The sequence below is a fragment of the Scatophagus argus genome, chromosome 5 (assembly GCF_020382885.2).
Source record: "Scatophagus argus isolate fScaArg1 chromosome 5, fScaArg1.pri, whole genome shotgun sequence".
NCBI lineage: Eukaryota > Metazoa > Chordata > Actinopteri > Scatophagidae > Scatophagus > Scatophagus argus.
Window position 1 is genome coordinate 8104313 of NC_058497.1, and position 13993 is coordinate 8118305.

The 13993-nt window shown below is 40.2% G+C and overlaps 2 protein-coding genes across 2 annotated transcripts; both read left to right on the top strand.

Annotated features, from left to right (window-relative positions):
* Positions 1 to 120: 120 nt before the first annotated feature.
* Positions 121 to 5731, top strand: LOC124059979 (beta-galactosidase-1-like protein 2). Its single transcript, XM_046390505.1, has 19 exons — positions 121 to 298; positions 582 to 770; positions 1000 to 1068; positions 1163 to 1258; positions 1338 to 1446; positions 1571 to 1663; positions 1786 to 1867; positions 1980 to 2044; positions 2257 to 2341; positions 2658 to 2795; positions 2903 to 2983; positions 3130 to 3236; positions 3681 to 3827; positions 3933 to 4004; positions 4149 to 4227; positions 4452 to 4539; positions 5033 to 5147; positions 5353 to 5469; positions 5604 to 5731. Exons 2-19 carry the CDS (start codon positions 607 to 609, stop codon positions 5712 to 5714), a joined length of 1818 nt encoding a protein of 605 aa, XP_046246461.1. The 5' UTR covers positions 121 to 298; positions 582 to 606; the 3' UTR covers positions 5715 to 5731.
* A 670-nt stretch (positions 5732 to 6401) lies between these two features.
* Positions 6402 to 13838, top strand: ilvbl (ilvB (bacterial acetolactate synthase)-like). Its single transcript, XM_046390342.1, has 14 exons — positions 6402 to 6830; positions 7321 to 7522; positions 7816 to 7943; positions 8053 to 8303; positions 8652 to 8751; positions 8860 to 8957; positions 9200 to 9336; positions 9716 to 9850; positions 10319 to 10433; positions 10918 to 11087; positions 11357 to 11427; positions 11528 to 11599; positions 12191 to 12296; positions 12454 to 13838. Exons 1-14 carry the CDS (start codon positions 6717 to 6719, stop codon positions 12630 to 12632), a joined length of 1878 nt encoding a protein of 625 aa, XP_046246298.1. The 5' UTR covers positions 6402 to 6716; the 3' UTR covers positions 12633 to 13838.
* The last annotated feature ends 155 nt before the right edge of the window (positions 13839 to 13993 follow it).

Sequence of the window (13993 nt, forward strand, 5' to 3'; positions counted from 1 at the left end):
ATATATGACACAAAGAACACACATTCATGCTGTTGTGCACTGCCATATGACCACTGTGGCACCCAGTCCCTTATTTGTCCCTTATTTGGCATCATACTATATAAACTATAACATAACTGTGTACAGTGTTATGTCTGCCTTCTCTGAATGAGTGCTACAGAGAGACAGAGAGGGGAGAGAGACAGAGCACTATTATATTTTTTGTTCAGAAACAACAATGGTTTCCCTTATCCACAGTGTTTGAGGCCTCCCAGCACCATCCTCCTCTCAAACGCACCCTGGCAAGCTCAGCATCAAGGTACAGCTTTGATGATGTTTCTTATTTTATTTGGATTTTATGTAATTCTCTAATTAGACATGTTCTTGTTAAGTTTTCATTTGTATTGTGCTCATATATTTATTTTGTACAATTCATGTTCATACTGCAGTATATCACAGATGCACCGTTTGAAGTAGCCAGCTGTTAAAAAGTGTTATTGTAGAAACACTCGCTAAAATTACAAATACACCTTTGCATTTTATTACCTTGTGCGTATTGCTCTGAAGGTTTCATCTAACTGTTTTTCATCTACATTTCCCAGGAGACAACACCCTGAACTGAGAAGAATGAGCCGCATGGAGGGTCTGAGGGCCAACTCTTCTCAGTTCACTCTGGGAGGAGAGCCGTTCCGCATCCTGGGAGGCTCCATCCATTACTTTCGTGTCCCCAGGGCCTACTGGGAGGACCGTGTGCTGAAGCTGAAGGCCTGTGGCCTCAATACTCTGACAACGTAGGCTCCCACTGCAGCTTGATTATGACTCTCTTCACGGGATTTTCACTGTTCTTTTTCTGGAGAAGGTCAAACACAGATCAGGTTAAACTAAATGTGTTTGGAGAAAATGCAACAATGAAAATTAAAATGAAATAGAAACAAACCAAATACCAGGATTTTTATGAGCCACCGGAATGCATCATGACTTACGAGCTACAGAGAATTGTTTTCTTACTTGCTTTTTCAGCTATGTGCCATGGAATCTGCACGAGCCTGAAAAAGGAGCATTCAACTTTCAGGATCAGCTGGACCTCAGGTAAGGTTTTCACGTTATTTTTCTTCCTGTTTGCGGTCTTTTAAATACTGAGAGAGTGTAGAATGATTCTAGATGGTGTCTCTGCCTTTCTCAGGGCTTATGTCAGTTTAGCAGCAGAGAAGGGTCTATGGGTGATCTTGCGTCCTGGACCTTACATCTGTGCTGAATGGGATCTGGGCGGGTTGCCGAGGTAACGCCATGTGCTCATTGCTTTAAAATGTTGACATATATTAGCAGTAAGTCACCAGTGGTTTTCTCTTGTGTTTCAGCTGGCTGTTACAGGATAAAGACATGCAGCTGAGGACAACTTATACTGGATTTGTAGATGCTGTCAATCTGTACTTTGACAAGCTTGTCTCAGTTATCAAACCTCTAATGGTAAATCTAAATTAAAGTTTTGTTGTAATAGTTCATGTCAAACATTTTCTAAAAAATAACTGGAGACCTCAATAAGAAAAACACTTGTTTTTCCTTGTTTTCTTTTCTTTCCTCGGTCTTTCAGTTTGAAGAGGGAGGCCCAGTCATTGCCGTTCAAATGGAGAACGAGTATGGATCATATGCCAAAGATGACAAATACATGCCATTTATAAAAAATGTAAGTTTACTGGTGTATTGCTACGTTTTTGTTTTTTTATTTTCACAGAAATCTGTACAATACATTGAAATGTAGTTGACTGAGCATATGGTGCTAAAAATCATTCTTTTCTTTTCCTACAGTGTCTTCAGTCAAGAGGGATCAAGGAGCTCATGCTGACTTCAGACAACTGGGAGGGCTTGAGATATGGAGGGATGGAAGGAGGTGATTTACTTTGCTTTAGATCAGCTATTCATCAACTCTATTCACTGTTCATAATGTGCTTAATCATTCTTTGATTTTGTCCTTCATTTGCTCTTAATCTTGCTCATTTCAGTTCTGAAAACAATAAACCTTCAGAGACTGTCATTCGGAGCAATTCAGCATTTAGCTGACATGCAGGTAGGTGATCATAAAGGGTAGCTCTGGAAATGTGGCTTTTGCATCCATTACTTGTATTCATAAATAATAACAATAATAATAATCTTTATTATTCACTTAATTTTTGTCTACTGTGTTTAAGAGCATTGACTAAACGCCCATAAATCGTCATGGCTCATAAATTACCATAGACAATAAGATTTGCATGTAATACCAGCATGTACTCTGCACAGCCTCAGAAACCTCTAATGGTGATGGAGTATTGGTCTGGGTGGTTTGACGTCTGGGGAGAACATCACCACGTCTTCCATGCTGAGGGTACGGTAACACTTTTCAATCAGCGTTTTTCCAGTGAACATTTTTGCTGAGCACATTTTCAGCATTGTGCTTTATTCCATTACACACTTACAAGCTCCACAATGGCCAGTGTGTGTTTGCTTGTGATTTTGGATAGCCTTATGAAGATAATGCAGGATATCACTCCTGAGCTGTGGGGTTCAGGTATCATTCAAGGACGTTTTCAACTGATAGAGAGAAGCGTTACTGCCTTGCTTGGCAGCTCATTCATTGCTGTAAATTGCTCTTTGGCTCACTTTGTGTATTATGTGTTCATTTCTTATCACATGGTTTGCAGACATGGTGGCTGTTGTGTCAGAGATCCTGGAGAGAGGTATCTCCATTAATCTGTACATGTTCCACGGGGGAACCAGTTTTGGCTTCATGAACGGAGCGATGGACTTTGGCACCTACAAGCCTCAGGTCACCAGTTATGGTTGGTGCAGAAACCATAGAACAACAAATGTTTCAGACCACATACTATTCTCCATACTTTTCACCTTAACAGATGCATTGCTTCTTTTTACAATGTTTTCATTACAGATTATGATGCCCCGCTATCTGAGGCTGGAGATTACACCCCAAAATATCAGCTGTTGAGGAATTTATTCAGCCAGTACCACTGTAATGTCCTTTTAAGCATACATGCCGTGGTTGGGTTACAAATTTAATGAGAAACCTAGCAATTAATTTGATGACTTTATTACCAAGAGTAATAGAGTCTGTTCTGATTAGCATTAATTAAATGTTTTTATCAACTCATGTTCCAGCTGAGCCTCTTCCTGAAATGCCTTCTCCTCAGGAGAGAAGAGCATATGACCCTGCTGTCATCCAGCAGCACCTGTCACTGTGGGACAGCCTGCACTTCACCGACAAGGCAAGCTACCTGTTTGTTGTGGCAGCTGATCATAATCTACAGGATGGAAAATGCTGTAGCAAGTCTTCAACGAGACCACACATTGGATAGTTGTAGAGGCCCTGCACAGTGAAATATCTCAGTTATCAGCCTGTGTGTCTGCTGTGGTGTATCCACCAACAACATTCTGTTCGTGCTGAAGACAGATGCCTCACACCTGGCACAGGGGTTTGACTGGACATCAAGGTGTCAACACTTGTTCTGTTGTTTCATGGACTTCTTTACTTTGAGTTTGTCACAGTGTCCTGCCTGTGTGATTTTATTCAGTGAGAATGAAACTTCCTAACCACAGTGGTGATGGTGACAGATACAGATTTAATGTAATTTTGTACGGAACTCTGATGTTTACTGTGTGCTGTCAGATTCTTGTATGTATTAGCTTACCCTGTTTGACTTTTCATCCAGCCATACAGGTCAGAGAGGCCAGTGAACATGGAAAATCTCCCTGTCAACAATAACAATGGTCAGTCTTATGGCTACACACTGTATGAAACCACCATCACCAGTGGAGGAGCCCTCAACTCCAAGAACAACATCAGAGACAGAGCACTGGTGAGGGCAGACAAGCTGATACACATGCATAATATGTTATTATTTCTAAGGTTATGCAGCATAGTTATACATAATCCTCTCATTGTGACTTTTAATATTCTTTAGGTTTTTGTGGACAAGCATTGTGTTGGTACCTTGGACAACAAAATTCATGAGCTGACACTCCCTGAGGGAGAGGTACCAACTGTGTGTGTGTGTGTGTGTGTGTGTGTGCTTGTGTGCGTGCGTGCATGTGTGATCCAAAAGACTGTGCGTTTGGCATATTCGAATAAGCCAGAAATACTGGATCGCCTCATTGTGATCACTTTTCTTTACCTGAAGGGAAAGAGGATGTTGAGCTTGCTTGTGGAGAACTGTGGAAGAGTGAATTATGGGAAGGCTCTGGATGGGCAGCGCAAAGGTATTCTAGTGTCTTGTGCTGTGCCGTACCTTGGTTTATTGATTGAAGACCACTTCAGTCATCAGAACTGTGAATATGCATTGTACATTGATAATGTATATTTCAGACTTAGAACAGATTTAATTCATAGAGACAGAGCACATTGAGAAAGCATGTGTCTATGTACTCTGTTTGGTGTACTAGTATGTCTGCATTGCATATTTTTGTCTCTCACTGTATTACAGGCATTGTGGGAGACATTCTGTTGAATCACATCCCTCTGAGAGGATTTACCACGTTCTGTTTAGATATGAAGTCAGGCTTTATAAAAAGGTTTGTTCACTGAACTTCATCTTTCTGAGAGCTAAAGCTCTCTATAGACATTAGATAGACATTTGCTGGTTGAAAATGAAAGGACAGATCCCCCCTGAAACACTTAATAATCTACTAATAAATCACACTTACTTTATGCAGCTCAACAGTGGTTGTAATGTATTGTAGTATTGTAAGTATTGTTAGTGCATTGTCTGAGTCCATCCATCCATCCATTTTCTATACCGCTTATCCGTCAGGGTCGCAGGGGAGCTGGAGCCTATCCCAGCTGATTGTCTGAGTCAATCTTTACAAACAATTTAGTGGTGTGGGTATATGACAAGCTGTCTTTATTTACAGAACAGTGTGTGCCCACACTACACCAAACCCCAACACACAATGTAACACAAAGTCTAAAAAAGACGGTATAACGGAACTCTGTTTGCAAAATACTTCTTGCCTCATAGTATTCACTCTGATTTTAGTTTCACATGAAAGTTTGATCTTGTTTCAGATTAATGAGTTCAGGCCAGTGGAAGTCTGACCTCAAATCACCCTCCATTCCAGGATTTTTCCAGGCCAGACTTTGTGTTGATGGTCCTCCAAGAGACACCTTCATCACACTCCCTGTGAGTATAACCACTCATCTTTTATGATAAACAGTTAGATCTAGGACCAAGGACATGCTACATACTGATCTACTATTGTATACATATATATATATATACACACACAACACACATTCTGATTGACTTTTAACTGCACAGAATCAGTATTTTGCTGTAGTTAAGTGATAGACCACATTGTCGTTTCACTGATCATATCCTTCCACAGGGTTGGGGCAAAGGCGCAGTGTTTGTCAACGGGCAGAACCTTGGGCGTCACTGGTTCGTTGGCCCCCAGCATTTCCTTTATCTCCCAGGAGCTTTGCTCAGAAGTGGAGAGAATCAGGTACAGCCATACATCCTAATAAGATTAAACATAATGGCCATGTTTCAGTTTATTTGAAATGATGTTCACCTCTGCCCCACAATGTATGGGAGATTGTGTACAATATGTTGAATATTTTTTATATTCTCTTTCAGGTTATTGTTTTCGAGGAACAAAAAGTGGATGACAAAATACTGTTTGCTGAAAATCCCGATCATGGAAGGACAATTGATGTTTACAAACTCCCGTTTTGCACGCTGCTGTGAAGATGATGAGCTGCAACAACACACAGCGTTTATTGTCAGTGATTTAAATTGACAATTGATTTAAATTAAATGATTTAAATGATTTTTAATGATTTGAATTTACAACCATAATATATTTAATTGTTATTGTACAGCAATATGGTTAATTCTTTTCATACAAAGTTTAGTGAAATTTAACATCTTGCCATCGTTACTGTTGCCTCAACCTCGACAATTGAACACCTTTTGCTTTTTCTCGTTGTCTCATTTCAATATGAACTTTGCTCTGATTAGAAAAAAACGTTGTCTGAACCTTTGACATCATGGCACGCCCTCGCAAGCTTCTCATTGGACCAAAGGCTTGTCCTTTAAATGAGTGACCCTCTCCTATTCACAAAAGACACCTAACAACACGCAGCCATATCAGCCATGTCAGACCAGAAGCAAAGTAACCGAAGAAAGGTCGCCTTTTCTTTCAAAATAAAGAGCATATATTTGTCTGGCTGGCCAGCATAGAAAAATGTTAGGCCAAAAATATTGACATCATCTCATATTCCATTGTCTGTGTTAATATATGAATATGGGTATGCTTTATGAATACATATAGTGAAAACAAAGTATTCACAAACCCATCCATCCTTTAACATGCATCCATCCTTTAAGGGTTATTTTGAAATATAATTATAACCGGAAGTTCCATCGATGTAGTTCCATCTAGTTTGACTTGTAAATATAATCCCCGATGTTCCCATGTCGACTCCGTAATAGCGGAATCATCTCTGGGTCAGTTACAGGAGAGTTGACTACACGCCCTTCACAGCTTTTCGTCACTAACTTAATATTAGCTGACATGGTGAATGTACTGGTCAAAGTACGACTTCAGAAATGATAGTGTAGTGGTCGAAGAAGCAGCTCTACAGCATCTTAGCCTAGCCGAGTTGAGCTGCTCAACTGGACGAGTTGAAGGCGGGTGTGAATATTAAGTTTAGCTAAGTTGAGTTTTATTTGCTTCCGCATCCTAACATGGAGTCATTTGGAACCATCGGTGCCGTTCTTGGATGCTCCGCGGGCATTGCTGTGGGAGGACTTGTGTTTGCAGCTTACAAACTTGGATTACTTTACCAGTTGTTTCACAAGGTAGGTTGTCACAACTCAGCATTGCCGTTACAACGTCTGTGCTTTTCTGTTCCTGTCTCCGCATGGCTTTTATGTTAAAGTAGCATTGCACAGATCAGTCCTTGCAAATACGCCTGCGTTATCTTTGCTCATCTCAAGAAAACACCTGCACTCTGTAGGCTGTTACAGGTGAAAGGTAAGACGGACACCTTTGACCAGCCTTGTGGGCTTGCATCACTCAGTGTCTCTTGGGCACAAAGCTCAGAGGCAAACCACCACTGCAAGCCAGAACACTATGTGGTCATTGTGAAATATGAAAGACCGTTGGAGTGAAGAGATAGTGTGACAGGTAACCTTCAAAGGGTCCAATATCTCACGCTGACAGTTGTTTATCTATGGCAGGGCATTTTTTTTCTAGTTTACAACATTGTGTGTTCTGTTAAATCAGTGATGCAGCAGGAATCATATGAAATTTCTCCTCTGTGACGTAACTATTGTTCTCTCCCTTCAGACCGAGACGCAGAGCCCACGGCATGGTGGCGAGAGTGTGGCAGAGGTCCTGCGCGCCCACGGGGTCAAGTACGTTTTCACCCTTGTCGGTGGACACATCTCACCTATTCTGGTGGCTTGCGAGAAGTTGGGCATCAGCGTCGTGGACACCAGACACGAGGCCACTGCCGTCTTCGCTGCTGATGCTGTGGCAAGACTCTCAGGTGCAGATTTGCGTGAAAAGAATTCCCAATATTTATGTATGTATGACCCTCAGGCCTGTTTGAGCTCACACCATGATTATTGGAAGTTATGGAGAATAAAGTAATTGGATGCTAGGTAAGGTGTATCATGGTGTAGGGCTCTGACTAACTGAACTAACAGTATTAATCCTGGCTTGATGACATTGGCACTGGTATAGTAATACGTTTAGACAGAGGTGTGTCACTCTCTTGTGTGGTTAGTTCATTGAGTGTGTTTTTGGGGCTTGCTGCTATCTCACTTGTCTCCCTGCCAGGTACTGTCGGTGTAGCAGCAGTGACTGCTGGCCCAGGCCTCACTAACACAGTGACAGCAGTGAAGAATGCTCAGATGGCAGAATCTCCATTGCTGCTCATGGGAGGAGCCGCTGGTACACTACTTCAGGTGGTGCCAGTTCAAATACTGACACAAATACTGCTGTCAGCTGCAGTGTATGACTGCCTTTTAAATGTGTTACTCTCTTCCTCTCTGCTTAACTGTGTCTGTGGTACAGGGCAGAGGAGCGCTGCAAGACATTGATCAGATGTCTCTCTTCAAGCCGCTGTGTAAGTTCTGTGCCTCCATCAGGACCATCAGGGAGATCGTGCCTACCATCAGGAAAGCCCTGGCCATCGCCCAGTCGGGAACTCCTGGTCCTGTTTTCATAGAGTTTCCCATCGACACACTCTATCCCTACCATCTTGTATCCAAAGAGTTTTTAGTGAAGAACCCTCCTAAGGGCCTAATGGGAAAAATTGTCTCATGGTATGTTATCAGCATGTCTTGAGCATTACTATTTAATCAGGTCTTGCTGTGTTGGAAGAGAGGACTGGCTCAGTGAAAAGACATCTAAAGCTAGACTTGCATGGTAATATAGTTTGAGTGTTGTATGCACAACTACATCAGCATAATTGAATGACCTGAGCCCAAATGTCTGGTGCACATACTTCTTATGTAATGTCCTTTGTTAGAGTAAGACCTGGATCTTTTATACAAACTTAAACTTTTGTGCTTTTTCTGTCTTGCCACGATTCAAATCACTATCAACAATCAATTGCAAAATGCAATAATACATATAAAATGATTTCATGTGATGGTCTGATTTCTTTTAAGGTACCTCACTAACCACCTCATGAACCTATTTGCTGGAGCGTGGGAGAGCAGAGATGTGTCTCCACTTCCTGTTGACATTCCACATGCAACAGACGATCAGGTCAGACTGCTTTTAGTAAAGGTTTGCAGTTACTTATACTTTAGTATTACCGTTACTAAACCAGAGTTTTAAATGTTTTGCTGCCTTTTTTTTGGCAATATAAATCAGATCCAAAAATGCATAGAGCTGGTGAGTCGAGCCAAGAGACCTGTTATTCTGCTGGGAAGCCAGGCGACGCTACCCCCAACGCCAGTTGATGGTATCAGGTAAAGGAAGATGTGTTATGTCCTCCTCCTCTCGGCTTTTCTGTCCTGTGTTGTTTTATCATGTTTTTATGGCGCTTGTGCATGCTTGAAATTAGGAATGTCTGTGCTTAAAAATTTGTAAAATTGCTCAAATTCTGTCGCTTCCATTTGATTTCTGGTCAGCATTAGAATAGCATCGAGCATTGTTTTGTAATTTCATTTAACGATGCACATTTTGTCAAAAATGGTTTCATGTTTTACAGGAAGGCATTGGAGGACCTGGGCATCCCCTGCTTCCTCGGGGGCATGTCCCGTGGCATGTTGGGTAAAAACAGCCCCATCCACATCAGACAGAACAGGCGAGATGCTCTGAAGGAGGCCGACTTGGTGATCTTAGCAGGTCAGACATACATTCTTACAGTTTTAATCCTATATATTAACATAGCAATAACATCACTTTTAACAGAAAATAATTATTTAACATAAGATGACAGGAGGCTAATTATTTAATACAGTACACTGGAAAAGTGCTGTAGGTTTAATATTTAATAACTGAGTCTTCATTTAATTATTCAGTGGCTTTTTAAATACTTTATTGATAGTTTCATTAAATAACAGCTGTTCCTTGCTAAAAGGAAGCAGTTCGGGAAGGTGATTTATGTTTGTTGAAATACATTTAGAAATACAGTCATCCGCTGTGTGGATGAATTATAGCCAGCATGGCTGCAGGCTGCCCAGAATTCCCAGAGAAATGTTAACATTGTCTGTTGTGTTTGCAGGCACTGTGTGTGACTTCAGGCTGAGCTATGGCAGAGTTCTCAACAGACGCAGTAAGATCATCGCTGTCAACAGAGATAAGACGCAGCTGCTGAAAAACTCAGACATGTTCTGGAAACCAACCATAGCAATTCAGGGTATGTTGACAAGCTGCTATGAGGCATGATCATAACTAGAAGAGCACACTCAAATAAGGGGGGCATGTGGGTGGGGAACGGGGAGAGCAGGTAGTGTGTCCAGCTTGTATGCGCCAGAGTAGTTGCATGAAGGGGAGATGATATGCAGGTTCCAATACACCTGCAAAAATGACAGTTTTAGTGAAAGTGCAAAAAATAAATCCCACAGAGAGATCCTTAAGCATATTGTCATAAATGTGCATATTACACTGCTGGGTCCAGTAGTATCCAAAATTAGCTTCGGACAGATAAACACACTAAGACACAGACACACACAACAAAACGTATCATCCCCTCCATGCTTACGACTGGCTGAGAGAAAAAAAAACACCTTAAGCATAATGTTTTAGCTGATTTGTACTCTAGCGTTGAGCCTCGTGTCAATCACATCAATTAAGAGTCTGAAATGGAAATATTCAAATGTTTTAGGTGACGCAGGTTCCTTCTTAGTGCGGCTTTCCAAAGGTCTGAAGGGACATCGCTGTCCAGAGGAATGGCCTCAGAGCCTCAAAGCAGGAGATATGACCAAAGAAAATGTTAACAGGTACAGTACGCATATTAATCACCCCTGGTCTCTGTTTTGTCTGTGTCAGCATGTATTGTAAAATCATCACTGTCGCCTAAACAAATTTGCTCTTTCTTTCTCTCTCTTTTTCTTGATGATGAAAAGGTCCTGATCAGTTAAATTTAGAGACAAGAAAGCAAGCAAAATTCTATCAGTTAATATAATGCAGCTAGTCCACAGATATTTTTCTGTCACATAAACAGTAACAGCCTCAGAAACTTGAAAATGTTTAGTTAGCACACCAAAGCCAAAAGCCAGAACTGAGTTTCAACAATTCTGATACACATTGGCTTCTTGTTTTACTTCTTGTTTGAGTTCCACAACAATATTGTTATGTAACTGTATATACTTGTACTGTATGTATTGTTCTACAAATAGGCTAACTGTAATCCATGTTGAACTCGCAGGGTGGGTGCCACACCCTTGCTCATAAACTTTTTTTTTTTTTTTTTAATGATTCCAGGGCTAAAGCTGATGAGAAGACTGAACACCACTTAAACCCCTTGAAAGTTCTCCACTGTGTGGATGAGCTGATGTCAGAGGACAGCATCATTGTTGCCGATGGGGGTGATTTTGTTGGAAGCGCAGCTTACATAATGAGACCCAGAGGACCTTTGCGTTGGTTAGATCCAGGTTAGAGATTGTTGACCAAACTACTGTGATTAAAACAGTGGATATTTGGTTATTTAAATGTAAGAGAAGAGTGTTTGTAAATTAACAAACTGAAATATTTTTTTCCATTTCACTTGATTTGTTTCTGTGTTGCCACCACAAAAAGAGGTTACTGTAGTGCGAAGAACACTGTGCTGTTGTAGTCAATTTGAAATAGAAATGTATTCTGAGGATAGTTGTGTGAATTTGTAGTCACAAGGACTCATCTTTACTGTTCCTTGTCGCTGAAGGTGCCTTTGGGACCCTGGGAGTTGGAGGAGGATTTGCCCTGGGGGCAAAACTGTGCCGGCCTGAATCTGAGGTATAGATCTGAGTCAGGAACTTCTGGAATGCTTTGTCTGATCATCTATTGATCAATGTTCATCCTTTATGAATGAACTTCTGCATTTTGTGCTTTTCAGGTGTGGATAGTATACGGTGATGGCTCTTTGGGGTACAGTGTTGCAGAGGTCGACACATTCACTAGACACAAGGTAAAATCACTCAAAACAATATTTACATTAGATGTATATGAGCACCATTATTATTCACAATAAATGTACAGTACTATTGCAGATAAGAAGGATTAGTCTGAACATATTAAAGAGAATAATACGAGAGTATGTTGTACTGTCCTAAGAAGTTTAACAGCAGAGTGAGGTAGATGTCCATCGAGTACAGATTATTGAGTCAGTCAGTGTTTTTTCCACATCCTATATAATGGAAAAGTGACGGTGAGTTTAGCGTTTAATGGATCGCTTCAACAGAAGTTGTCAATAAATAGGAGACATTACATGTTTGGAATGTGACTTAAAAGAAATATGGCAGCTGTAGTGCTAAACTGCCTTTTATTTTCTTCTACGGACAGTTTACCAAAAACCCCAAGTGTTGTAATACATTGTAGGCTAAAAAGTCTAAAGTCTAAAAACACATTTTCTTCTGGTTTTTTTTTTTTTTTTCAGAAATTCTGTTGTTTTTTTTACCTCATGGCCCTGATAGATTGTTGTACCAAATGTATTGTCTTTGCTTGTGTATTTTTCTGTTTGTTTTCTTCTGATTATCCACCTTTTTCTCTTTTGTTGCAGACCCCAGTTATTGCTGTGGTGGGGAATGATGCCTGCTGGAGTCAGATATCCAGAGAGCAGGTTCCCATACTCGGCAGCAATGTGGCATGCGGCCTGGCATTTACGGGTAAATTTGTCTGCACACGATGTTGTGTGGCTTCTGTGATAGCTTGTACAATATAGACAGGTTATATCCCACACTGTTTACAAGCTTCAATCATATGTATTATTGATGGTGGAGCAGTTACTAAAGGGCAAATTTTATTTTCTTCTCCTCTTTGCAGATTATCATATTGTGGCAGATGGTTACGGTGGTAAGGGCTACCTTATAGGGCGTGAGGACGAGAACAGGCTAAACGACATCATCAGACAGGCTCAAAAGGAGGCCCAGGAGGGCAAAACTATACTTCTGAATGTTCTGATAGGGAAGACCAACTTCAGAGAGGGCTCGATCTCTGTATAGAGCAGCTGTGATTTTCTTTTAAAATGGTGCACTCCTCGTCCTTTACCCTGATTCTCTTTATAGACTTTATTATCGGGCTCTGTGAAATGTTCCAGTGAATGGGAAGATACTGTTGTTGGATACTGTGTAGAGTCCTGACCACACCTATGCTAATCCTTTATGCCCTTAAAGCCATATTTCACTTTAATGGAAATGACTTTACAGTATACTGATCTCTTATAAGAGTTTATAAACCATCAGTTTCAATGTCACTTCATCAGAGGTATCGAACATCAGTGGAACCTCCGCCAACACCAGAGTAATGACTTGCAGTGAGTAATGACTGTCTTTGACTGTGATATTTCAAGATAAAGGGATGACATTCATAAGCCAGCAGTTACTATTGTTATTATTTAAACAATTATTATAATTCATATCAACTTAATTTGTCATCATATATTTATTTCACTTATTTACTATTAAGTTTTACTCGAGTAAAATACAATAGTTCGGGATCTGCCAGTCTACTAACTACAGCTTTTGTTGTACGTCATGTTACTTTTTGGGTTATATTTTGTTGTTGCTTATTGCTGCAATTTTAAGAAGGGATGAGAGTGAATAGTAAGAAACTCTTGCTTTGTTTAGGGATGGTGCCTCTTTAGGAGGTTAAGATATTTCGTGCAAATAAACCAGTGACTGAAAATCAATAGTGAGAGAGAGCATTGGTTTAATTATCAACAAGGAAACAAAAAAATGTTTCTTGGTGTCCATGGTTAACAAATGTGACCAATATGCCTTTTCTCCTGTTTTCAAATGAACAGGGAGCCTTTTTTAGGACACTTCAAATCTTACAGCTGTAAGGATCATTCTCACTTGATGATTGGGGATAAACATATGTTGAATTAAAGTTGTTTTTTTTTTTGTTTTTCAATGTGCAAGACGGTATGGTATGCCTTTTAGAGTTTGATCATGTCTTTAAACACATTGGTACGTGAAAATGTGTCTGCTGATTTAGTCATGACTTTAAATGATATTTAATACTGACTTGTATACATGGGCTATAATTTAAAGTATGCCTATGCTCAATATGTATTGCACTATAATTAAAACTTATTTACTCACCAGGTGAACATGTCACTCTGATGATTTCTTGGGTTTTTTTTGTGTCAAACTTTTAATCATAAAATGCAGATTTGGATAGATTCTCAAATAAAAATAAAAAAGAGGACATAATGAGTTGTTTTTTAATAATCTAAGCATTGACTGTATTATAGGCATTTGTTAGATTTTTACAGATTCTAACATCTAGTTATTGTTTGTAGCAATTCAGTGACTTGAAGTCAAATCCTTTGACCCAAATACTTGCACTCACAGTAAAAGTG

Bases quoted from the DNA above. Each gene is read 5' to 3' on its own strand.
- LOC124059979 (XM_046390505.1), top strand. From the start codon at position 607: ATGAGCCGCATGGAGGGTCTGAGGGCCAACTCTTCTCAGTTCACTCTG. The intron at 2,045-2,256 runs GTAGGTGATCAT...TACTCTGCACAG, and splicing joins AGCATTTAGCTGACATGCAG to CCTCAGAAACCTCTAATGGT. The intron at 2,342-2,657 runs GTACGGTAACAC...CATGGTTTGCAG, and splicing joins CCACGTCTTCCATGCTGAGG to ACATGGTGGCTGTTGTGTCA.
- ilvbl (XM_046390342.1), top strand. From the start codon at position 6,717: ATGGAGTCATTTGGAACCATCGGTGCCGTTCTTGGATGCTCCGCGGGC. The intron at 7,523-7,815 runs GTGCAGATTTGC...TCTCCCTGCCAG, and splicing joins TGCTGTGGCAAGACTCTCAG to GTACTGTCGGTGTAGCAGCA. The intron at 10,434-10,917 runs GTACAGTACGCA...TAATGATTCCAG, and splicing joins ACCAAAGAAAATGTTAACAG to GGCTAAAGCTGATGAGAAGA.